Source organism: Panthera tigris, chromosome D3 (genome assembly GCF_018350195.1).
Source record: "Panthera tigris isolate Pti1 chromosome D3, P.tigris_Pti1_mat1.1, whole genome shotgun sequence".
In the NCBI taxonomy this organism is placed as follows: Eukaryota; Metazoa; Chordata; class Mammalia; order Carnivora; family Felidae; genus Panthera; species Panthera tigris.
Window position 1 is genome coordinate 14,031,574 of NC_056671.1, and position 24,420 is coordinate 14,055,993.

A 24,420-nucleotide genomic window follows, 5' to 3' on the forward strand; every position below is an offset into this window, starting at 1 on the left:
CATTGCCATCCATCTGAAAAACTATCTGTCCCTTCACATCTGTTTTGAATTTTTTTTGTTTACAAAACACTCTCATCTTTCTAGTGGGATAGGGGTCAGCGTGCCCATTCTACAGATGAGGAAGCAGAGGGTCCAGCACCATCCAGCATCCAGATGGGAAACCAGGTGTCCCGACATCAAGTCTAAGAGGCCGTCCTTAAACGAAAGGACCAGAGGTCTTTAAGACATTTAAAGAAAGCTATGGCCATTCATGTCACAAGGGGAAGGAGCTCAAGGGACCTGGTTTTGACACTTGACCCCAAAGATATTCTCTTACTAGGGTTGACTGAAGGCTTTTACTGCCAGACTGAAAGGGTAACACAGAGCCAACTGTCAAATCTGGACTGGATGGGGCAGGGAAGGCGCGGGGAGAAAGGTTCCTTAGAGAGAGGCCACTTAGAGATAAAGTGAACGTTTCTGGAATTGCAAGGCAGGAACCATTAAGGCCAGCGGGTACCCGTCTGTCCCCAGCAGCTCAGCCTGGAGACAATGATTGTGCTGAGGCATTTCCTCTGGTTGGTTTTCTTGAGTGGGTTAAATCTACCCCCCTGTGATCTTGTTTGAACTGATTTGCTTCGCAAACTCTTTCTCTACAAATAATGAATAAGTAAACTCCAGCCTGCCACTGATAAATTATTACAAGTTGAGAGTTAATGGTGTGTAAAGTAGGCAGGGAACAGCCCTGCATTTGGTTCCCTTCACCACCGCCAACCTTTGGAAAATGTACTGAGCCACCTCCGAGCCTACTAAATTGGCACCTTCTCCCCCAACCCCCGCTGCCCTAAATCGCCCTCTCTTCCTCCATGTATTTCCAGGGTCTCAGCTTCCATGCTCATCAGCATAGAATTCCATAAAAATTAGCACCAAAGGCAAGAAAACAGGAGGCAGAGAGGATTCTGAGACTTCTAGCCTTGCTGCCTGTTTTTTTTTTGTTTGTTTGGGCGGTCCATTTTCTTTTCATATCTGGGAATGTGACACCATGGAAGTCCAGTCTCCGGCAATTCCCATCTAGGGATGTTTCCCCACCCGGCTCTGTCATCTTGCTTTGCTACAAGGAGCTGGCTTTAATTATGACACGCTGTCTGACTCCATCAGGTCTCAGAAGGAAAGCTCCACATTGCTCATTTCCAGCACCTATCAGCGCCTAATGGGGTCTCAACTATTTGCTGAATGTCTAGACGGCTAGATCTTTATGTGACTGGGTGGATGGGCACATGGGTGGGTGGCAGGTGGGAGGATGAGTTAGTAGTAGGAGGGGTACTTGAGCTGGTGGATGTTGGATGGATGGATGGGAAAGACAGGTGAATGTGAGATGAGTGGGGAGAAGGTGGGGTGGTGGATGTTGTGTGGGTACATCTGTAAAGTGGGGTAGGAGGTAGGATATGGATGGATGAATTGGTGAGAAGATGGATGGACGATGGATGGATGGATGGATGGGTGGATGGACGAACAAATGGATGGACGAGTGGTCATTCACTCCTAAGGGTTCAGTTTAGGCCAACCAGGCTGTCAAGGAAGTAAATGACCCAGATCATGATGAAGTAGGTAATGTTATAATCATCCACAAACAACTAAACTGAGAGCCAAACAGATTAAAGGGTTGTCTAAGGTCACAGCAGAAGTAGTACTTGAACTCCTGGCTCCTTCCTTCCCATGTCCTTTCGATGTCACATTCAGCATGTGATGATAGAAGGCCCATCCCTCCAGACGCCCTGTAAACAGCACCCGTTTTCCACCTCTATATCCTGCAGCTAGAGAGATAAGCTCCAGGGGTTTTTCAGCACCAAAGCTGAAAGCTGGAGAGGAAGAGCAGGGCAGGGCAGCCACAGAAGGCAGAGTTCCTACAGGAGGAAGGGCTGTAAGGCCAGCTGAGCCTGAGAAACAGAGGTTTATTAACAAGAAAGAATAATAATCCACTGGGTGAAGGCACAGCATCTCTGTTTCTGAGAGCCTGTCAAAGGGAGCCCTTGTTGCACAGAGAGAGATCAGACCCGGTGACTGAGATGCCAGGACAGGTCTCACTGGTCTACAGACACTCCAGACAAGTCCACCGAGAATCCTTGATCTGTGCCCGGAAAGTCCCGAAAGGCTGCTCTAATAACTACCTTGGAGGGACGGGCCTCAGCTGCGGAAATTCTGAAGATGGCTGGGACCCCTTCCTCGCCTTTGAAGATACTTGGTCTGTTCCCTGCTCGGTGCGCTCCTTTGGGTCTTTTGAACACCTAGAAGAAACAGAATCCTCTTTTGAAGAGGACTGGGAGACAGAACCTTTGATTAAAGGCAAGAACAACTTCTCAGCCACAAGACTCTCTGTTTTTGTCGAAAGGAGATGACAGCTGGGGAGAGGCGGCCCTGCTTCTCATCAGTCGGTCACGGCACAGGGACGGTCACTGCCCAGAAGACCACTGAAGGGCTGGAGCCCCAAGAAGGGGAAACTGTTTGCCGCATCCCTCAGCTGCAGTCCCAACTTTAAACTCGGGTCCCTGCCACCTGCCAATTCAACAAGAAAATTCTCCTCACCAATAAAGTGTTTATGTATACCTGCTTTGACAACAGCAGACAGGAGTTCAGATCCCAGCTCCACCAGTTCAAAAGTACCAACCTCACCCGGTAGCCGGGAAAAGGTCAAAGTGCTTAGAGTAACACCACACATGCTGTCAATGCTTTGTAAACTTCTATTATTATTATGTGATTTTTTTTTAAGTTATCCCACATTTCTCTAGTCCTGGTCATTTTATGATGGGTTTTCAGTCTTGCCATTCCATTTCCTCCTCCTAGCCACCCAGGGAAACATACACTGTTATCCCCACTTTATAGATGAAGACACGGAGGCTCAGAGAGGTGAAGTGATTTGTCCAAGGTCACACAGCCAGCATGTGACCAAGCTAGAATATTCATCCAGGGCTCCTCACTCCATATCCAATGTTCTTCCTACTGCAGTACAGGATAGCACTGTATTTACATCACCTCCCTTGGGTACCCACGATACCGGGCTACTAGCAACAATCTCTGCAATGACAAGAATTGCCAGTACTTACATAGCACTTGATGTTAACCTTAAAAATAAAAATGTTATTTTACGAGCAGACACAGGTTTATCTGAGAACAGCAGAGAATGGCAATCCCATATAAGCCAACGATGGTAAAATCATAGGCCAAGTCCAACAAACAAGAGAGAGGCACATTATTTTATGGAGAAGGAAGAGGAAGTTGGGAGGGACTGTTTGGAAAGGAAAGTTCACAGGAAAAAAAAAAAGCTCAGGGTGATGACAGTTTCTCATCAGCTGAGTTCCAGGGGTAGTGGATCTTGTAGGAGAAGCAACGTACATCTTTTCCCTGCCTGGAATTGAGGATTCTTTCCTGTTGAGATACTTCTGTTAGGGGTCCGTAATTGACAATTCTTCCTGTCATTGACATTGAGTGGTACAGCTCCCCCTTCCAGCCTCCCCTGCCAGCATCCTGAGTCCACTTTGGTGAGGCTTTCCTTTATCAATTTTCACAATGTGTAACAGCCTCAGTGCCTCGTATGTAGAAACTTACTTAATCCTTACAATAATCCCACAAGGTAGGGACTGTTATTCTCTCCATTGTATAGATGTAGAAACCCAGGCTCATGAAGGCTTTAAATAACTACCAATACAAAAGAAAAACTTATATCAACAAACCTGTATGAAAGAATAACTACTCAGATCTAGACAACTGGTAAACCAACATTTTTCTAGAGGCTATTTTGGTGAGCATCAGCTATCGTATTTTCTTTTCTCTTCTTTTCTTAAGAGAGAGAGAGAGAGAGAGAGAGAGAGAGAGAGACTAAGTGAGCAGGGGAGAGGGACAGAGGGAGGGAGAGTGATTCCCAAGCAGGCTCCACACTCAACACAGAGCCTGATATAGGGCTCAAATCCATGACCCCAGGATCATGACCTGAGCCAAAACCAGTAGTCTGATACTCAACCGACTGACCCACCCAGGCGCCCCCAGCTTGTATTTGCTCATGAGCCACAATGCCAGGCCCTGGGAGATACACAGAAGCTTGGCTTTGACATGCAAGAACTTTGCTTTTCCAGTTTAAAATTTCTATATAGGAAAAATTCTCATGAAATTTATTCTGTACTCAAGGATAAGAGAAGTGACCAGACCATGACAGTGATCTATGAAACTCATCCAGAGAGCCCTGGAAGACAGCCACAAAGAACATTTGAACAACAAATTAATTCAGTTCTTAAGAGGACACAGTACAGCCTGGTGGGGTTAAGGCTCAAGCTCTGGGATCAGACAGGTCAACTGTATAGCCAGATTCAGCTTCACACTAGCTGGATGAGCCATCTCATCTCCCTAAGTCTGTAAGATGGGGACAAGAATTTAATGAAGCAGTATCTCTAAAGTCCCTAGAACTCTGCATACGGTAGTTGCTTAACACGTATGTTACCCTTAATTCTGGGAGTGCCGTTTCATAGCAAAGCCCTCTTTCCTATTAACAAGGATTCAACCAAGCAACCGACTTCCCTTCCTTCCTTTTAAAGGACCGTAATGGCTGAACATCAATGACTGGTTCTGAAAACAATACTAAGCCGTGCCCAGAGAGAACACCTCCCAGGAGTGGATTCATTTCCAGCCTCAGCGAATCCATACCGCCATTCTGATGAATGGCAGCTCTTTCCTGCTGGCAACTCTTCCTGGGACTGGATTTTCCAGCTGTGCCCCAGCCCCCTCTGAGACTGTCACTGGCATCACTGAAATGTCACCATCCTCCGGGTTCAGAGGGCGAAGAGATCCATTCCACCTGAACCCTAGCCCTAAGCTGGAAACTCACATGGTATACACCTAAGAGCACAGGTGGGGTTGGCAAACATCACCGGCAGGTTATCAGGGAAGTCTGCAAATAGTGTAAAACCCCAGGCCGATGAAATGTGAAGGCTACAAGAGCTCCAGGGGACACTTTTCCAGCGGCATCTTGCCTGTTCTTTCCATACCGGCTTCCGAAACTGCTGACCACTCTCCCTTGCTGAACCCTAGGCTTCCACGATCACACCCCCTCCTGGTTTTCCTCGACCCCTGGCCCCTCTCAGGCTTCCTTACAGGAACACTCTGCCTTCTTCTCACGTAAATCTGTCCCCCAGGGGACCACTGGCTCTCCAAGTGGGGTTCCCACACCTGCAGCATCAGCATCACCTGGGAACGAGTTAAACATGCAAATTCAGGCCCCGCCCAGGAGGTCCCCTCTGGGAAGCGCTGCCCCAGACCATCTCCCCAGGCCCATGGTGCTTCATTTCTCCCAGCACAGGTGGCCGCCAGTGCTGTATCTCCTGTCCAGAACGGCACCCTGAACAGCCATCTATCTAACTGCCACCTTGACATCGCCTCTTAAAAGGCTCAGAGGCACCTCCCACCAGACGTGCTGACCAAACTCTTGGGATTTTGCTCCCTGTCCCTGATGGAGTTCGGCCATCTCTTTCTCAACAGGTGCCGCCTGCCTTGAAGCAGCCTGGTCTCTGTTCTCCATCACGTGCAGTCCTTCCCTCCTCCCTTTCCTTCCAGAACAGAGCAAGGCAGCCCACAGGCAGATGGGATTGCCGGGCACTCGCCATCCAGAGAATGGAAACAAGTAAACACTGAACACGGTTTCCCTTTAAAGCAGACCTTTCACTGGATTTCTGCAGTTCACCAAAAAATAAATAAGAAAATTTAAAAAAAATGAATGGGCACCTAAGGTGTGCCAGGTACCTTGCTCGCATCCAGGGATACTGGCTGTGTCTATGCTCCCTGCCTCTCTGCTTCCCCTCTTCTGCCAAAACAAACTGTTATTTTGCATTCAAAGATATAGGTTCCCAATGCGTACTTTAATACACCTATTGATTTTCCTCTTGCCAGTCATTATCAAGATTTATTCATCCCCCTGGCTCCCCATTGATTGAGGAAAGCAGTATTCCCAGTGGTCAATCAATCCCGATAGACTCCATGACAAAGAGTCAATAGCTATTTATTATTTGATTTATGGGCTTAATTATCTTAAACACAACCAGGGCAGGGACAAAGCAGAAGCTGAGCAGTGCTCAAGCAACCGTGGCCGGTTTGGAAATACATCAGACCAAAAGCCAGGGTCCCCGGCGAGTTCCCAGAGCGGTGAACACATACTGGTCTGACACTTGGCGTTCCCTGCCCACCCACGCCAGCCTGGAGGCCTCCACGAGGAGAGGGAAGGGACACATGCCAGGGTTTCGATTTGCACCTGCCAACTCAACAAGTCATAGGCCAGGCGTGTTTGGTGGTTTGGACAATGAACCTGGCCCAGAGGTAGGTCAGCGTTTTCCCCCACCTAGGGGGAGAGGATCATCAGGGGAGGGTTCTAAGGGAACCGTGGGGCATTAAAAAGAAGGATGAAGGGGCTCCTGGGTGGCTCAGTCAGTTAAGCGTCCAACTCTGAATTTCAGCTCAGATCATCAGCTCATGGGTCATGAGTTTGAGCTCTGCATTGGGCTCCATGCTGGACGTGGAACCTACTTAGGATATTCTCTCTCTCCTCTCCTCTCTCTGCCACGCCCCAGCTCGCTCGCTCTCTGTCAAAGTAAATAAATAAACTTAAAAAAAAAAAAAGAGTGACGGACTTAGGCACAGCTGGGAAGGGAAAGAAAAGGAGAGGGTAGTTCGATATGGACTTTGGTCTGCATCAGACAGTCCTGAGTTCAAATCCTGCCTCTCCGCAGCTTTATAACCTTAGGCACACTGCTTCATCTGCTTCCTTGTCCATAATCGGAGGAGTTGAAGAGTTCCTCCTTCAGAGGGTTGTTAAACTCATTCAAAAGACAGAAAAACCAGTATCTGCACGCAGGCTGATCAGATTGCAGGGAGCTAGCTTTTAATTACAACCTCGCCTCCCTCCATGAAGCTACCCCCGTGCTCCCAAATCTCTGTTTAACCACGGCCTGCCAGCAATGCTGAGCAAACCGTCCCTCTGGTTTCTGGAACACATGTTAAGGACCTGATGTTGCCCACACTTGCCTTCAAAACATGGGAGTGCAGCTGGCTATTTTTAACTTGGGTAAATAGTGAAAGCTGTTGAAAATGCCTTTGTTTCCAAAGGACTGCCAGCTTGCTGTTGCTGTCCCCTAAGGGAGTCCTGCCAAGTATCTTTCAGAACCTAGGGCATTCAAACCCGCATTTGTTCCCGCTGATGCCTGATGAGAATCAACACGAACTGTCCACACCATTCTTGGAGGGGAGTGGGGGTGGGGGATAGAGGAACAATCCTGCCGCAAGCTCCTCTAAGAAAAGGGATTACCCCAAAGTGGTCTTTCTGAAATGCAAACCAGATTGTGTCCCTCCTCTGGCTAAAACTCTGGGTGGCTCCCCTTGCCTCTGGGAGAAAAGTCCGCATTCCTTAGTTTGGCTCACAAGGTCCTTTCAGACTGTCTCTAGCTTCTTATCTCTTGCTAGCACCCGTATGGACCCTATACCCCAGCTCCTGACTCCTCTGTCCCTTCCCTGTCTTGTTCCCTCCCACATCCAGCCCTTTGCATTATGGTTCTTATTGTTTAAAAAAAAAGTATTGGCATCCTTAAGTTTATTTATTTATTTTGAGGGAGAGAGTGAGCACACACAAGTGGGGGAAGGGCAGAGAGAGAGGGAGAGAGGGAATCCCAAACAGACTCCGCACTGCCAGCATGGAGACCGACGCGGGGTTCGAACCCACAAACCGTGAGATCATGACCCGAGCCACAATCAAGAGTCAGATGCTTAACCCACTGAGCCACCTGGGTGCCCCAAGAATGCCAACACCTTCTTGTCCATCTGGCCAGTTCCTTGGTTGGGTATGGGGCCAGCTCTGGGTCCCCATAACCCCCTAGGTACTATTGCGGAGATTATGACACTGTTTGGGAATCATCCAGTGACCTGTCTGTGAGCTCCACGGGAGAGGTCGTGCCTTCCCTTCCTTACTCCCACCATCACACCCAGGAAGGACCTCGTATATGATGAATGTTTGGGGCCAATACCCCCTAATCATGCAGTCTCTGTATTGTATTGTTATAATTCACATCGCATAATTGGCATCTCTTTCTTTTCATCCCTGTTAATTCTCCCACGTCCTATAGGCACACCCCCCACCCGGTTTGTACTACATTTCACTTATGTCCCACTCATTTCTCGGTGATTCTGAATAAATAGTACCACTCATTGTCTGCTGCTATACTTGCCTAGAGGATCAGGCTGCGGTAATATGTGTGAATGTATTTTTGGAAACAGTTATCCATTCATCCAACAAGTATTTAAGGAGGAGCTCGTGTTTTAGAGGCTAGGGATACAGAGGTGAGTCAAATAGCTGAGATTCTGCTTTCCTGGGGCTTATGTTCTAAGTTGGGAGAAGGGGTGTAGGGAAAACAGATGAAAGGCAAGCAGGCAAACTGAGGAACAAAACGTTATCTTATGGTGAGAAGCGCTCTAATGAAAATAAAACACAGTGATGTCATACAAGGGGATTGTCGGGGGTGGGGGTGGGCAGTGGGGCACCGCTTGGGACTGGCTTCAGGACCCCAGGCTCTTCTGGTTTCCTGTAGCCCTGCCTGCGCCTCCTCAGTCCCCTGTGCACGGGGACCCTTCCCCACCAAGACACACAGCGCTGGAACGCTCCAGGCTCCGTCCTTGGGCGACCTCCTGCTCCTCCCTGGGTGGCCTCAGCTTCCACAGGAGCTTACGGCTTCAATCACCACTTCTATGCAGATGACTCACACACGGTTATTTCCAGCCGCAACCTTCCATCTGAGCTGGAGACCAGTATATCCAGCTCCTTTCTCAACACCTCCTTACGGATGGCTCGAAGCTTACAGAAGTTAGGTAACATGGCCAACGTACAAGCCAGGAGCAGAGCTGGGCTACAAGGCTAAGAGGTCAGACTACAGCCATCACCTCGTATCATCTGATATTATAATCAACGCAAAACACCTGTGGCTTGTAGGATGCCAAGGAGAAAAAATACTGCTACTCTTACTTGCTTCTACTGCTATCCTTATCGCCATCATCATTGTTAGAATATCATCATTATTACTATAGCAACTGGGAGACACAAGGTATTGAGCACCTCTGCTTATAGGAGGCATTGGGCTACAGCCTGATTTCTAATTCTTATCACTCCCTTGCAAGAGAGAAAAAGGTCATCCCACTTTACAGGTGAACAAACAGAGGTCCATCAAAGTGAAGAAATTTGCAATAGACTCCAGTCCCCCCAAAAGGGAGTGTTCATACATCTATTTGGTGAAACAAGCAAGTCATAGACCAGTGCTGCTGGGTGAGTCTGTCTTCAGTGGGTAGAAGATCTATCCACAAATGTGTGTCACAGAGCTGCTGGCTCGTCACCAAAACCCATGTCATTTTCCTACTGGGAATACAGCTGGCTGGCTCTTCCTCAGCCTCCCCTGCGGCCAGGTGTGGTCAAGGGACGGTGCCAGCCCGTGACGCATGGGTAATATGCATGTGACCTCTACGTATTTTCTTCTTTCCTCAGCTGAGGCAGAGGTCCCTGAGCCTTAAGGATGGGTCCAAAAGATGGAATTGGTCTTGGATCCCCCCACACACAAGGAAAAGCCACCTACTGCCCAGGAACACCCACCTTGGACTATTCTGTGAGCAAGAAATGGACTTCTATTGTGTAAAGCCGCCTAATGCTTTAAGGCTTATTTGTTACAGCAGCTACCATTACTCTGACAAATACAAACTGAGTTTGCACGCACACTGAGGGAACTGCCTGGAAGGACATACACCGAAATGCCAATGTGAATTTCATGTTCTTCTGTTTGCTGATCCGCATTCTCACTAACAAACGAGTTTTCACTCGGGCGGTAAGACACGCAAGTTACTTGTTAAGTGATGACAGATGGCACGCGCGCTAATTTAGGATCTTTGAGATTCGAGGAACATGGTGGCCAGTGGCAAAGTCTTCACCCAGGCAAGTCCGCTGCTGGTCATGTGATCATTTACCCAACAGGCGTATGCAATGTACATGCGATGATGCTAATAATAATAATGATAATGATGCAGTGCATTTATAGCGCTCCCTTCACAAAAGTCCCGGGGTGCTCCACATTCTAGCACAATTAAAGGCAGCCACAGACAAAAAACCTTTTCAGCTGTGCTTTATAAAGGGAAAGCAATTCAGCTCTTTGAACATGAAAGGAAGCCGATTCTAGTAGATGAGGGGGGACAGAGTCTCCATGTGCTCAGCACCCCCTCCCCCACTCCTGTATGTTATATTTAGGACAATCAAACTGGCCCGGAGGGGGAAAAAAACATCAGAAAGCCCGCAAGTACAGAGTTACAGGAAAAGCAAGTCAAGATCTCATTCGGGCACGGAGCTGCTAGTGTCTTAGCAGAAGGCAGAGCCCTTCATTTGTCTGTTAAATACTGCAGCTTGGAGCTATTATGTTTGAAAGCATGAGAAACAAGAACTGATCTAGAGTTGAACATCGTCTATTAAATAGCTCCTGATATTGACCGGATTTGGAATGATGTGCAAATGAGGCCCCACGGGATTTCATTACTACCTTGTCCCCGAGAGACGGGTGCGGCTGGTTATCGCGTGCGTATGGGGGATACAGTCAGCCTCACGTGACCGCAAAACTGTACTCAGATTCTGGGCACCCGGCGACTGGGTGGGACAGAGGACACTAGCCCAATGAGACATTAAAACAAAAAAATCTTCCTGAAAGCAGTGGGGGAATCCTGTCCTTCCTTCTCTTTCCTGGGGCGCACATCCCAAGCCCTGTATCCCAATAAGATGTTTATGTAATGCCCCTGTTGTCCTGCTCCCTCCTCCTCGCATCCCGGAGAAAGCATCTTCAACTTCACAAATGCAGAGCAACCGCTCAGGCGTCTTTCCTGAAGTCCCACGCAGGTGGGAACACCGCACTGACGGTCAGGCCACCCCAGAGTCCTGTTTCCTCTGTGTGTGTCCTTCAGGGCTGGGCTGATGCTGTCACTGCTCTCAACCAAATGAGTCTGATACACCCAACCAACTAGCTCAGTGCAAGAGGAGGCAGCAAGCAGCCAGGCCATCAGGAAACTTCCAGGGGGGGTGTGAGGGACTCTGGTTTAAAATCTTTCATTGGCTTCCAGATGCAACAGAATAAACTCCACACCTTTATCCGTACTTTTGAGGCCCCGCAGCCCCTTTCCTACCACCCTGCTTCCTTCTGGCCCACAAATGTGCCCATCTCATTCCCACCTCAGGACCTTTGCACCTGCTGTACCACTGCCTGGACTGCTCTTTCTCTGCTGCTCACCATTAGGTCTCAATTAAATGTCACCTTCTCTAAGACACCTCTTCTGAGCCCCTCCTGTCACTCTGAACCTTCCCTGTTTGTGGCCCTCGTAACACTTAACGCAATGCTTTATTATTGTACTTCATTGTCTGTTTCACTTGTTACTGACAGTCTCCTTAGCTGGAATGGAAAGTCTCTGCATGAACTCTAGGAACTGTGTTCTGAGCACCCAGCATGTGGTCTGGCACTCAGCCAGGGTCCCATACGTGTCTGCGGAAGGCGGTGAACTCACGTTAGCACTGAAGCTAATCGGTGGCTGTCAGGCCCCTGCTGGTCTTCACCTTGGGACATTCCCGGCCCTCACCTCTTCTGGGCCCAGCTGCTCACCTCTCAGTGCCGCCTGGCAGAATCGCTCAGTGAGGGTGCAGGAGGTATGGGGTGTGCAGCTCTCGGCAGCAGAAAAGTCTGCTCACTCAGGGTAGGAGGTGGGAACCCGTTTCTTTAGAGCAATGGCTCTGAGCTCGAGTGCACGGAAGCGGGTCCTGAAGGGTTTCCTAACACCCAGAGAGCTGGACCCACCCCCAGAGCTTCCGGTTGGGAGGGAGGGGATTCTTTATCTTACATTTGCCTTTCTCTCTCTTTTTTTTAAACAAATTTTCCCCCTTGCAGAGTAAGATAGCAAGCAGAGGAAAGGGGCAGAGAGAGAGAGAGAGAGAGAGGGAATCCCAAGCAAGCTCCATACTCCGCGAGGAGCCCGAAGCAGGGCTTGAACATGAGATCGTGCCCTGAGCCGAAATCAAGAGTGGGACACTTAACCATTAGCCACCCCGGCACCCCTTACATTTGCTTTTCTAAAAAGTCCCCAGGTGATGCTAGCCAGGGGTCCACACACTATGAAGCATGGCTTTAAACAATTTGGGGATACTAGAAAAAGATTGGAGGAGGGCGATGGGGGGCTTATGGGCTATGCGAACTTTGTGAATTACTGATGTTAATAAAATGAGTCTTTTGAAGGGAACAAGCAAGTGAGTAACTGTGTTTTGTAAGATGAAGAGCAAGAGAGGGAAAGTATGTAACATGGAGCGTATGTGCAAGACGTGTGTGTGTGTGTGTGTGTGTGTGTGTGCATGCGTGTGCGTGTGTGTGTGGTGGCCCCACAGCACTTAACAGGACATTTCAGTACATACACAGAATCAAAGCCACAAGAAATGAAACCAGTTTAAAACTCCAGTGGCTCTCAAACTGTGGTGTATCTCGTCCTCCAGAACGTAATCAAAAAGACAGAGGCTTTGGCTCGTTGAACTAAGATGCGGCCTCGCTCTCGTACGGTTACCAAGTCCCCCAGGTAAGTGTGACGTGATCAGCGGTGGTGAACGCCCGCGATAGATTCTTGCCTACTCCCTTTGCCCTGGCTGATGCAGGGCAGGGCAAAGAAGCAACACGCTGGCCTGATGTTTAGATACACGTTTGCTCCGTTCCAGGGTCTCTCAGTTATTTGTTCTATGACCCGGGCAGGGGGCTCCCTGCGCCCGTCTGACCTCAGTTTTCCCACTTGTTAAGTGGGCACAATCATAAATGGGAGAAGATCGCCGCGCCTGGCCCGAAGCGAAGCGCTTGCTGAAGGCTGGTGGAATCTGCTGCTTTTTTTTTTTTGGTTTACTCTGGGTGCTCTGCATTTATCCACATTAAATATAAATGCCCCTCAAGCAGGGAAATGGTTTCAGACATGAGCATCAGCTGTGCCTCCTGCAGGTGCAAGGGAAGGAACCATGTGATGGAGCTGTAGTCTCTGCCCGGCCCCCCGAAGCTCACCGTCTCTTCCTTTCCAGAGAGGGGGCTGGAGGGGCTGCAGCGGGAGCTAATGAGGGCCTCAGGACATTGTGATACCTTTCTGGGAGGAATGGGGCGGCTTCTCCCTCCCTAGCGGTGGCTTCCCCCCGCTGCTGGTGCATACCTTCAAGACAGCAACCAAGCACGCGGAGCTTCTCACAACCCAGCGCTTCCCAGTCTGGTCTGGCCTCGGGCAGCGGGCTGGGCCGCGGGGAAAGAACACTGGCGCCTGGTGAAGTCATCTGCTCTGACCGTAGCGGGAAGCCGGGGCGATACATTGACATTTCCTTGAGCTTTGTTGCCTCCGCGGCTGTCAAAATACTCCCCTTGGGCCCCCGCCCTCTATTTTGGGAGTTTCTCAGGTTTTATTTGTCCTTGAAGACACCAGTTCCTGCCCGCCCCTCCCCCTTCCCCGGCCCACCACCCGCCTGGTTCCCTGAGCATAAAATCCAGACCTCTCGCCAGTGTTCCAGGCCGTTACAGGAGAGGGTCTCAGGGCAGGGCGGGGGGGGGGGGTCTCCCAGCCGCCAGAAAGAGTCATGTGGGGAGGTTTTGTACAGAAACCCCAGGCCTATACAGACTAATTAAATCAGAGACTCTCAGGCACTAGTTGTCAACTGGGGGGTGACTTTGCCCCAGGGGACACCTGGCAATATCTGAAGACATTTCGGGTTCTCACAACTAGGGACTTGGTACCATTGTATCTCATGGGCAGGGGGCAGGGATCCTGCTAACCATTCTACAGCGCACAGGCCAGACCCCTATAAATGTCACAGAGCTGAGGCTGAGGGACTGTTGCAGGCATTGGTATTATTTTAAAAAGTGCCCGCCTCAACCAGGCGTGAGCACCCCTCCTGGCCCCAGGCTGGCTCCCGCCAGCCTCCTTCCTCACCTGCTACCCTCTCGTCCTTCTCTACCATGTTCTGCCACCACAGTCTTGTTTCCAGTCTGAAGCACATCCTGCTCATTCTACCCCCGGGCCTTTGCATGTGCTGTTCCCTCCACTGGGTGTGCCCTGCCCTGTCTGCACAGCTGGCTCCTCACACTCCGGTCCCTGCCCAAATCTCACTTCTTCAGAGAGGCTGCCTGGATCCTTCCACACACAATGCATGCCTAAGATAACTCCAGTCCCCCGGTCCCTCTGCGGCACAGCTCTGGCTTATTTCCTTCAACACACTCAAATGATCCTACTCAAACGATCTCATTACTACTTAGCAGTAGTCTGTCTCCCCCACTAGAATGACAGGACTCTGAGAACAAGGGCCACATCTGTCTTGCTCACCATCATCCCCTAGCATCCAGAGAAGTGTCTGCTACGTAATGTGTTTACTAAGTATCTGGTGAATGAATGAATGACTGAATGAATGAATGGACAAGCTTTGGGGGACGATGGGGTTTGCAAGCTGTCAGACGGTGAAGTACATTCACAGAGACCTGTGCTCTTGCCCTGGCCCCACTTTCCTCTCTTGGCCTCAGTTTCCACATCTGTAACATGGCCCCGATGGTTCAGTGGGATCAGGCTCCCCCTAATGAGGCCTTCCTGGCGACGTCAACTGTAGCGTTTTGCTTTGGTTTTGTCTCCATGGCACCCAACTGAGGTAGGTTGGTCCATGTTCCTGTCACCACTGGACAAATAAATTTCTTCCCACCGAGATCCTGATTATTTCATAATTTTGTCTGGTCTATTTTTGTTTTTGTTTTTTTTTTCAAAAACTTCCCTGTTTCCATTTCCCTCTGCACTATGCTGGGTACACAGTAGGTACTCCCTGGTAACACTCCCTAGGGTGTGGCTCCCAAATATTAGATTAGAATGGGCTGGGGGGCTTGGTTAGAAAGTCTTAACCTACAAACAGACTTGATTCACTAGGTCCAAGGTGATGTGACAGACTGAAAACTGGAGCCTGAAGATATCCAGGTTCTAATCCCTGGAAACTGTGACCTCAGTATTGCAGAAGGCACTTTGTAGATGTGATTTTAATTGAGGGTCTTGAGGGGTGCCTGAGTGGCTCTGTTGGTTAAGCGTCCGACTTTGGGTCAGGTTGTGATCTCGCGGTCCGTGGGTTTGAGCCCCGCGTCGGGCTCTGTGCTGACAGCTGGGAGCCTGGAGCCTGCTTCGGATTCTGTGTCTCCCTCTCTCTCTGTCCCTTCCCCAGCTCACACACTGTCTCTTTCTCAAAAATAAATAAACATTAACAAAATTTTAAGTTGAGAGTCTTGAAATGAGAGGTGTTTCTGGGTGGCTGTGTCCTAAATGCAATCACGAGTGTCCTTGTAAGAGTGAGACCTGTGACCATGAAGAAGGCTATGTGACCATGGAAGCAAGAGGCTACGATGCTGCCTTTGAAGATGGAGGAAGGGGCCACAAGCCAAAGAATGCAAAGAATGTTTCTAGAAGCTGGAAAAGACAAGGAAACGTTCTACTCCAGAGCCTCCAGAAAGGAGAACAGCCCTTCACTTTAGAGACCCACTCTGGATTTCCAATCTCAGAACTGCAGAACAATAAGTGTGTGTTGTTTTAAAAATGTCTATTTGATTTTGAGAGAGAGAGAAAGAAAGAGAGAGGAGCAGAGACAGAGGGAGAGAGAAAACCCCAAGCAGATGCCAGGCTCAGCACAGAGTCCAACGTGGGGCTCAAACTCACAAACTGAGATCGTGACCTGAGCCGAAATCAAGAGCAGGATGCTTAACCCACTGAGCCACCCAGGCATCCCTAAACGTGTGTCATTTTAAGCCACCAAGTATGTACTAATCACAATGTCCCTGGGAAACTAATACAAGTATAGCACCCAGGCATCTGCATTTGAAAGACCTTCTTCCCTTTGCTGGCTCTGACGCAGGGGACCCGGGTGGACCATATTTCCAGAAGCCCTGCTCCAGAGCTGTTCCAGGCTGCTTCTCAAACCAGCCCATCCCCCGAGAACCAAAGCATTTTGTCAGAGTCGGAGGGACCCTGCCACAAGCGTCGATGTCTACCTCCTCATCAGCAGATGGGGACACTGAGGCCCAGGGAACGCCGCAGCAAGGCAGAACGATGGGAGGTGTTTTCATTCAACTCTGTCGGCTTTCAAATTCCATTTGGAGTTTTTAAAATGAGCGATGGCACATTCTGCCAATAGCTTTAGCAATAATCTCATAATGACCCAATCGTGAAACGATTTAGCAATCCTGCGGCTAATTGTATTTGTGGGTATAGCAATTGGGTAACTAGTTGGTTATTACTCATTCCCCAAGAGCCATACACATCGCATTACAAGGAAGCTAATCTTAGAAATACTTGTTAACTTCGATGATAATTACTAAGTAATTGGCTAGAACACGCCATTGTGAATTTAGCCGGAATATGCCAGGTAATTATCTGGTCTTATGTTCTCTGTAAAATAAATCCAGGGTCCAAAAATTGTTCCAGTTGGTTGGCTATTGTCCAACCATCAACCTCTGCCAGCCAATTATGCGGATGCAGGTGATTAATCCAATTACTCGAATACCAGGTTTCAAACTGAACGTTCAAAGAAGAGACCTGATGGTCAACAAGTGGACGGTACTAAATGGGAGAGAGGGATGCACAGAGCCCCTCCCTAAGATAAATATGTAATGACACAATAATATGGTATAAATGCCACTTGGGGGCTCATCTGGCTTCTTCACGCAAAATACCAAAACACTTCAGAGACCAATTACATGTCCCAAAGCTGCAGAGTCTTTATCACAGTGCCAGGAAAAGGCTGCGCTATTTGCGAAATCTGCAGGCAGTTATGGCGCTCGGGGAGGGGGGGATAGGGGGGCACAGAGTTTGTACATAATAGAAAAGGGCCAGAAACGCAGCTGGCTTACGGGATGAGTGACACATTTTCATAATGACCACTCGTTCTTCAAGGATGGTTGCTAACTGAATCTGTCCATTTCCAATTAGCCAGCCCTTGGGAAAGGGGTGAGGGAGGCTCGGGGAACTGGGATCCACCAATAACACCAAGCAAGTCAGAGGGCGGGAGGCGAGAGGTTCTCAGAAGAGCCAGGTAAGGAGAGGAGATAGTGGATTTCAAATTTTTATTTTGGGGATGTACAAAAGAGGAGTTAACAAGCCAGAAGGTGAGGAGCTGACCAGAGAGAAATTTGGGGTGATGGACTGGTGGGAGCAGTGGGGCAGAAGGCCAGCGGCAGGCACCCCAAGTAAAGGGCTCTGCACAAGAATGACACATTCTAGATCACAGATGAGGAAAGGAGTGGTGGCAGGTTTTAGAAGTGGCCACAAACTGTCCCCCTCCCTGCATCTATGTCCCTGTAACGTGACATTGCAAATCCTCCCATGCAGAGGCAGAGTCTGTTTCTTCGTGCTGGGAATCTAGGTTGACCACGCAACTTGGTTTGGCCAATGTACGTCGGCCAATGCAACACAGACAGAGGAGGGAAAGGCCCTTGCCCATCAGGGCCTGACCTCTTCCTTCACTTGGAACCCTGAGACCACGATGGGAATGAGCCCAAGCTAAGCTGTTGGGGGAAAAGAGACCATCAGGAAGAGAATCGGGGCATGCCGGCTGATAACCTGCCAACCTGCAGACGTGTGAATGAGGCCATGCAAGAAGGACCAGCCCCCTGTCTGACTGCCTGCTGACCACAGACATATCCAAGAGCCCAGCTACTGGGCCTGGCTCAGCACAGAACTGTCCATAGAAGAGAGGAAAACTCTGAGTGTTGGGGGTAATTTGTTACTCAGCAAAAGCTTACTGATACACTCACCTCATGGGAACAGCTCAGCCCCTAAATCTGATCTGAGCTGGTTATTTGAGAGCCTCTTCTGTCCTTTTTAGAGTGGAGGACGACCATTTTTACCCTGGTCTAAGGAGGACTGAAGAGCCATCTCCTGAAATCCAATCCTTTGAAAACATTTACCATCTGACACATGGGTTCCAGTCAATCCATCATCTGCATAATCAATGATGACAGACAATAACCCATTTTCTTCTGACCACTGAGATCCTGTAAATGGACTCAAGGATGCTCTGTATCACAAGGGAACAGACCCGAAACACACCAGCTCTTCCCTGAGCTCACAGCTCCTGCTACGCACCTGCCGAGAGGAGAGGCTTGCGTGTTTGAGATCTTATTGCTTGAGCTGAGAATGGGAAGCAGACAGCTCCTAAGTGACTCCTGGCATCACAGGCCATACCAAGAACAGCACTGCTGTGGCCAGTCCTGATGCAACGGGAGAACAGCAGCCAGAGGTGAAACACACACCAAAGGATAGTTGCACAGCTGTTCGACTGAAACCAAAGCTATTTTTTTTTTTCCAATGCCCATGTCACTGGGTGAGGTTAGAGAGCAAGTTCAGGAAAGTTGCTATCATTTGACGTTTCCTTAATGTCAGTTCTCTGTTAATTACCCCTGCTGTGCAGGTATTGACCACGGACCCTGGATATTTAAGATAGCAATGGTAAAGCTCTCCACATGTCATCTGCTGCTTTAACGAAAGCCAGAGTAACAGCTGTCAGAATCTTAGTCCAGAATCGGCACAGCAGGGACCGAGGGCCAAAACCAGCACGTTGCTCGCTTTTGTAAGTAAAGTTTTACTGGCACCCGGCCACGTACATCCACTTACATCTTGTCTGGGGCTCCTTTCCCACCACAGTGGCAGAGTGGAGCAGTTGCTACAGAAACGGTCTGGCCCATAAAGCCACAACTATTCTCTACTGGGCCCTTTACAGAAAAAGTCTGCCGACTTCCGATTTAGCCCAATCCGTTCAATTTACACGTGGAGACAGTGAGTCTCAGCGATATCGTTTCACAAATACTTGGGGCACGGGGGGGGCATCTAGAACCAACTTTCCTAACTTCCGTTCAGCGCTCTCCCCGTGGCCCCGCTCTGCCAAAGAGTCTTACCATCAAAAGCACTTCCTGGACTCTCAAGTCTTAGAACCACACAATTATGAATCGGTAGAGCTGGAGACGCTCCACTCACCGGAACGACGAGTCAACCGGAAACCCCCACTTCTCAACTCTGCCAGAAGCACAGCTCTGGGGACGGACCCACGGGTGGGGATCCCCAGCAGGACTGACCTGGTGATGATGGCCAGGTGGGGTGGGCTCATGCAGGCACCCATGAAGAGCACCACGTTCTCATGCCGCGTCTGCCTGTAGGCCATCACCTCCCGCTTGAAGGCCTTGAGCTGTTCCTCATTATCCCTCTCGATGTCGATCAGCCGGATGGCCACCTCGCCATGCCAGCGGCCGTGATACACCTGCCCGAAGCGGCCCTTTCCAATGAGCTCGCCAATCTCCAGCTGCTCAAAAGGGATGTCCCACTCCTGCAGGAAGATGCTGGTCTGGCTGGCCTTGCGTGGGAAGCTCCGGGCTGAGAGCAGGGACAGGTTCATCTCCTCAAAATCGTCCTCCGACTCCTCGGCCTCGTCGTGGCCCTCTTCATTCTGTGGGCGGAAAGGGGAGAGCGGTCAGAGCGGCTCCCGACACTGCCCCGCCTTCCCACGAGGTCCCACTGGGTCCCACTGGGACACGTCTCCATGTGCATTTTCGGCTGGTGTGCACACAAACCTATTAGAGCAGGCCACTCTCGTCTAGAATCGTATACAATGAAGGGGCTGAAAGGGAGATCGTGGTAATCCCACGCTCCTGTGCTAAGGGGGAAACGGAGGTTCATGGAAGAGAGATGCTAGGGGGCCACCCATTCCGGTTTGCTGGGACTTCCCTGGTCTGGGCACTGAAAGTCCCCTTGGTGGGGGCACCTGACAGGCTCAGTCAGTACAGCATGTGATTCTTGATCTCAAGGTTGTAAGCTGGAGCCCCACACTGGGTGTAGAGATTACTTAAAGTCCCCTCGGGAAGCCCTTCAGTCCCAGCAAACAGAGTTGACTGGTCACCCTGGGAGATGCCCGGCTCTCTATCACACAGCCAGGCAGAGCTAGGGTTAAATCTCAGGTGTCTCAACTCCCAATATCCAACGCCCTCCTATTCTACCGTGATGTTGTGGCTTGTCTCCTTACGCGTGTGTCATAAAGGCAACAGGCACAACTACGTGTGCCTCAGCTGTCTGCACAGAGCATGTGACGATCCTCAATGTAGAGTGCCTTTTTCCCCCAGGGAATTTGGAATGGATGAGTCAGAAAAAGGGAGAGGTCACAGCTACTCTGCACGGGCCAGACACCTGGGCTTCCTATGCAGACGCGAGGGCAGAGAGGCTGGCTGATAGGATGGGCTTAACAATCAGAAGAAATGAGCGGAAATCTGGCCTCTGTGTGACTTTGGGCAAGTCACGGGACTTCTCTGAGACTTCCTTTTTCCCGTCATAAAGCAGAGCTGATGAAATCTGCCCCTGGGGATGGTGTGAGGTTTCCAATGACACGAAAGGCTGTTAAGTTCCTTGCACAGACCTGACCACCTGTATGCAACAGCGACTGGGCTTCCCGGGAAAATGCAGATTCCTGGGCTCTACCCAGAGCTGCTCAATCAGAAAGCAGCAGGCCAGGGCCAGAAATTCGCATTTTTATCCAGCACACCCACAGGGCCCCCGGACACTTAGGCATGACCACCCCGATCATTAGCCGCTCAAGGGCCAGGGACCCACCTTCCCAGCATGGGGGCTGGGAGTGTCCTGCCCCACGGCCTCTTTAGCTCCAGTGAGGGAGCAGCAGGCACCCCAGCCAGTGGGGATTCCCAGAGGCTTGGGGGCTGATTAAGCAGCCTGAGGCAGTGGCCCTTTGGCTGGCCGCTGGTCTTCCCGAGCCCAAACCTGAGCAAACTTGCCCCTCACGGCCCACTCAGGAGAAACAACACAGGAAACACTGGCTTCCCCAGGGATAATTTTTCAAGGACCACAATACCTGCCGAAAGGACCTGGTTTTCTCTGGAAACCCTGGCTCTATTCCTTTCAGTTCGGGGCACACCCACAGAGCTGAGGACTCCATGGTTCTTACCCAGGACACTTCGTTTATTCCTCCAGAAGTTCTGGCGGATGAGAAGAAGCCCCAGACCATTCTCAAAAGCCTGCCAGGCTCGGTGTCCCCAGGACTCTGCCTCCTCCCACGTGTTCTTTGGAAGGCAGTGGGGCACATCCCCCTTGGTACTCACCTGGCCCTAGGCCGATTTTTCCGCTAAGAATCTAAATCTCTTGCCAACGTCTGCACAGCTAGCTTTTCCGTGATGTGCGCCGTATAACGGCCCACTAGGCTTGGTGCCGGGAGGGGCCCCCGCTTGTTAGAACGTCCATCAAAAACAGGGCCACCCCACCGCCCGCCGCCCCAAGCCCTCCGCGTCATTAAAGACATCCATCGGCTCTGCCAAGCGCTGGGCAACCCCCGGGAAACAGGTGCGCCACTCTCTCCAAATCTCACCTCTGAGGTTGGCTCCAGTTCAATTTGAAGTAATGGATTTCCTTCCAAGCTTTAAAGAAAAGAAAAATAGATGTGACCCTCACGTGAAAAGGTAGGTCTGTGTATTGTCTAGCCGCGTATCAAGAGTCCTTGAACGAGAAGCCCTGGCCATCAAGCCTTCATCTCAAAATCCACTTCAACACTTGCGTCGAAACTAATCCATAACCTCGCCATGAAGAAGCGAGGACAAGAACACTGTTTTCAATAGGCTTTCTGGGCTGCTCAGGGCTCATTTTTCTTTCTTGCTTTGGTTTCCACTAATCTAGCAGCTTCCTTATAAACTGGCCTAATGCCACGGGTGGAAGAATCCTCAGAACTCTGGGTGTGTGCTAGGAAAGAATGAACGAGACCTCTAACCTTCATTTGGGTTCCGAATCTTCTGGAAGAACCTTAGCGTTCGGGATTACAGGTACCCCCCCCCCCCCGCCGCCCCCTGCTTTTTGAAATTCAGCGCCATGCCTCTTTGCTTTTATGAAAGATCTACACTGGTGTCTGTTTTGCTGACCAAAAGAAATTCCAAGAGGACTTTTGCTTTTGTGGAAAGGGGTGACAAGCGAAAGTTGCCTTCAGCTTTTGCTTTGCCGCCGGCCATTACGGAGGCAGCGGGCACCCTGAGCAGTGTGAGTGATGCCTCCAAGCTCCTTCCCTGGGGCCCTACCCTCAGCATCTCAGCCTCAAGCCTCCACACCTTTGAGCAGTATCTATGAGCATCTGTGCTTTATCTCGATTTATTTTGTGCATCCGTTAGCAAGATGCGTCCTAAGGTATCAGAGAAGCCTAAGGGAGAAAGTTCTCAGGTCTGGGGACACCCGCCAATTTTTGCATTATAAATGAATGGTAATCGCGTCTTCGTATGACACCATGTTGGCTTATGAAAGGTTTTGTAGGAATGCTCTACTTTCGGATAGTGGGGGAAACCTGCATGTGTCAGGAACGGGGCGAGGCCCTCCGAGGGATACAGAGTCAAAACCTGCGTGGCTCCTGACTTTGGGGACTATTATGTTACTACCGAAGGGACGAACGCAAGTACGGAGATATCGTGCAGGAAGGCTGAAAGTGACACGGGCCAAAAGTCAGGCATGAACTGAATAGATGGAGCATGATGGAAATTCCCCGGAGAGATTATGGGATGTGTTTTTGAGAACTCGCAGTGTTTGAGTTGGCTGGATGTTGCCAATCACGGTGAACCGGGATGCGTGGAGTGAGAACGAACAAAACCGTATCTGGAAGGACTGGAAGACACAGGTGGGAGCACGTGCACGCGTACGCTTGGGTCCGTGCGCGAGTGTGATGCAGTCTTGAGCTCGTGAGCTGCAGCTGTTCTGAGCGTGGGCGCAGGCTGAGTGCAGGGCTGGGGAGGGATCAGTGTGTTTGCGTGTGTGAGTACTAAGTATAGATTGGGTACTGCGTGGGTATTATGGGATGTGCTCTGTGCAGGGGTTGTTCTGGGCACACGTGAGTTGGGTGTACCCCGTGGGGGATGTGGGGGGCTCACCGTGTGTTGACAGCTGGGTACGTACTGGGGTGTGAGGGGAGTGTTGGAGCACATGGCATGTGACGGGGACGTGGGGGACAGTGTGTGTTAGAGGTGTTTCTGGGGGTGTGTTTTCGGAGTAGAGGAGGTGTACGTGTTTACGGAGTGCAGTGCGGAGACTGTAACTGGGCTGCTGAAGGCACAGAACCGGCGGCAGGAAGGAATCACAATGAGCACCTCTGGAAGCTTAGCAGGGGCCCCTACCCACCCCCTCACTTGAGGGGCCACCGCTCTCCTAACCCTGAGACCCCAAGAGGCTGCTGACCCTGCAGACAGAGCCAACCCACTTCCGGGAGGGGCTCTTGGCCAGAGGGAGTCTGAGAGGCTGCAAGAACGAAAGGGGGAGAGAAGGGTGGGTCACAAAGTGCCCTCTGCTTTCCTATCAACCAATCATTTACGGCTCGGCCGGCCCCGGGAACATCTGCCGGGAACTTGGCATTTTGGGGAGATCCGGGTGGAACAAGGCAGCTGGAGTCCCTCCTCACCCAAACACAAACCAGGCAGCCTTCCTCTGCCTGCATCAAGGCGTGATTACAGTCACTGGGCGATTAAATTACTTCTTCCTGTGAAGTGTTAGTGGCCGTCACTCCATGCACTTCTAAGCAGATCGCAAGCAGCTACCGACGCCGTATTTCGCGGGCGCTCCCTGACTGCCAGTTAATAACCCGGAGATCGTCTTGCACACATTGTGGAATTGGCTTATGTGCAGAAGAGGAACGACCTGGAGCTGGAAGTCAGCACCATCTCCCTGGCAAACTGCTGCCTCCTTGATTTCACGGATGTACCACCTGGGTCTTTAACAAAGTCCGTAACATGGGGCAGGAAGGGTGCAGCAGTTAGCGGGGAGCAACCAAATGGGCAAAAGTGTGAGTTGGGAAACCGGTCGGATCGAAATTAGGTCTCCAGCATGCCCTACGCTTGGGCCACCGGCCGAAGAAGTTAAGTCAAGGAAGGTGGTTTCACCGCGGCTGCACAAACAATACCCCACCTAGAAAGAGAGTGTGTGTCCCAAGGACGCCAAAGGTGCCACGTACAGAGACATTCACTGCAGTGTTGTTTACAACAGTGAACTATGGGAAGATAGGAGATCTGGCAAGAGGGAAATGGTTAAGGCCATTGTTGTACATCGATAATAGTATTTTACAGCCATGGAGACCAAGGTCTATGAAGAGTCTGAGATCATATGAAAAATGCAATGCTATAGCTTTTTTAAGGGATAACAAAGCAGGCTGGAAAGGGCATATATCATGAGTCACAAGTATATAAAAACACGAGAGACAGAGCACACATCAAAATTCTAAGGGTGATATGATTATGAGTGATTAGTTTCCCCCCCCCTTTTTTTTTTACAGAACAGTCCACATTTCCCAAAATTAGTTTGTATTATTTTTAT

General features: G+C 50.3%; 1 protein-coding gene across 5 annotated transcripts in view; it reads right to left on the reverse strand.

The window, feature by feature from the left end:
- Positions 1–24,420, reverse strand: part of KSR2 (kinase suppressor of ras 2) — a 436,218-nt gene that overhangs the window by 48,428 nt on the left and 363,370 nt on the right. For 4 of the 5 annotated variants that reach the window (XM_042961772.1, XM_042961770.1, XM_042961771.1 and 1 more), the window contains exons 15-16: positions 21,455–21,503; positions 19,167–19,534 (exon numbers count right to left, since the gene is read on the reverse strand). In XM_042961772.1, coding sequence (XP_042817706.1) covers positions 19,167–19,534; positions 21,455–21,503 — 417 coding nt within the window. Of the gene's footprint in view, positions 1–1,940; positions 2,262–19,166; positions 19,535–21,454; positions 21,504–24,420 lie in introns of those variants that run through there. The other variant, XM_042961774.1, reaches the window with a different exon arrangement.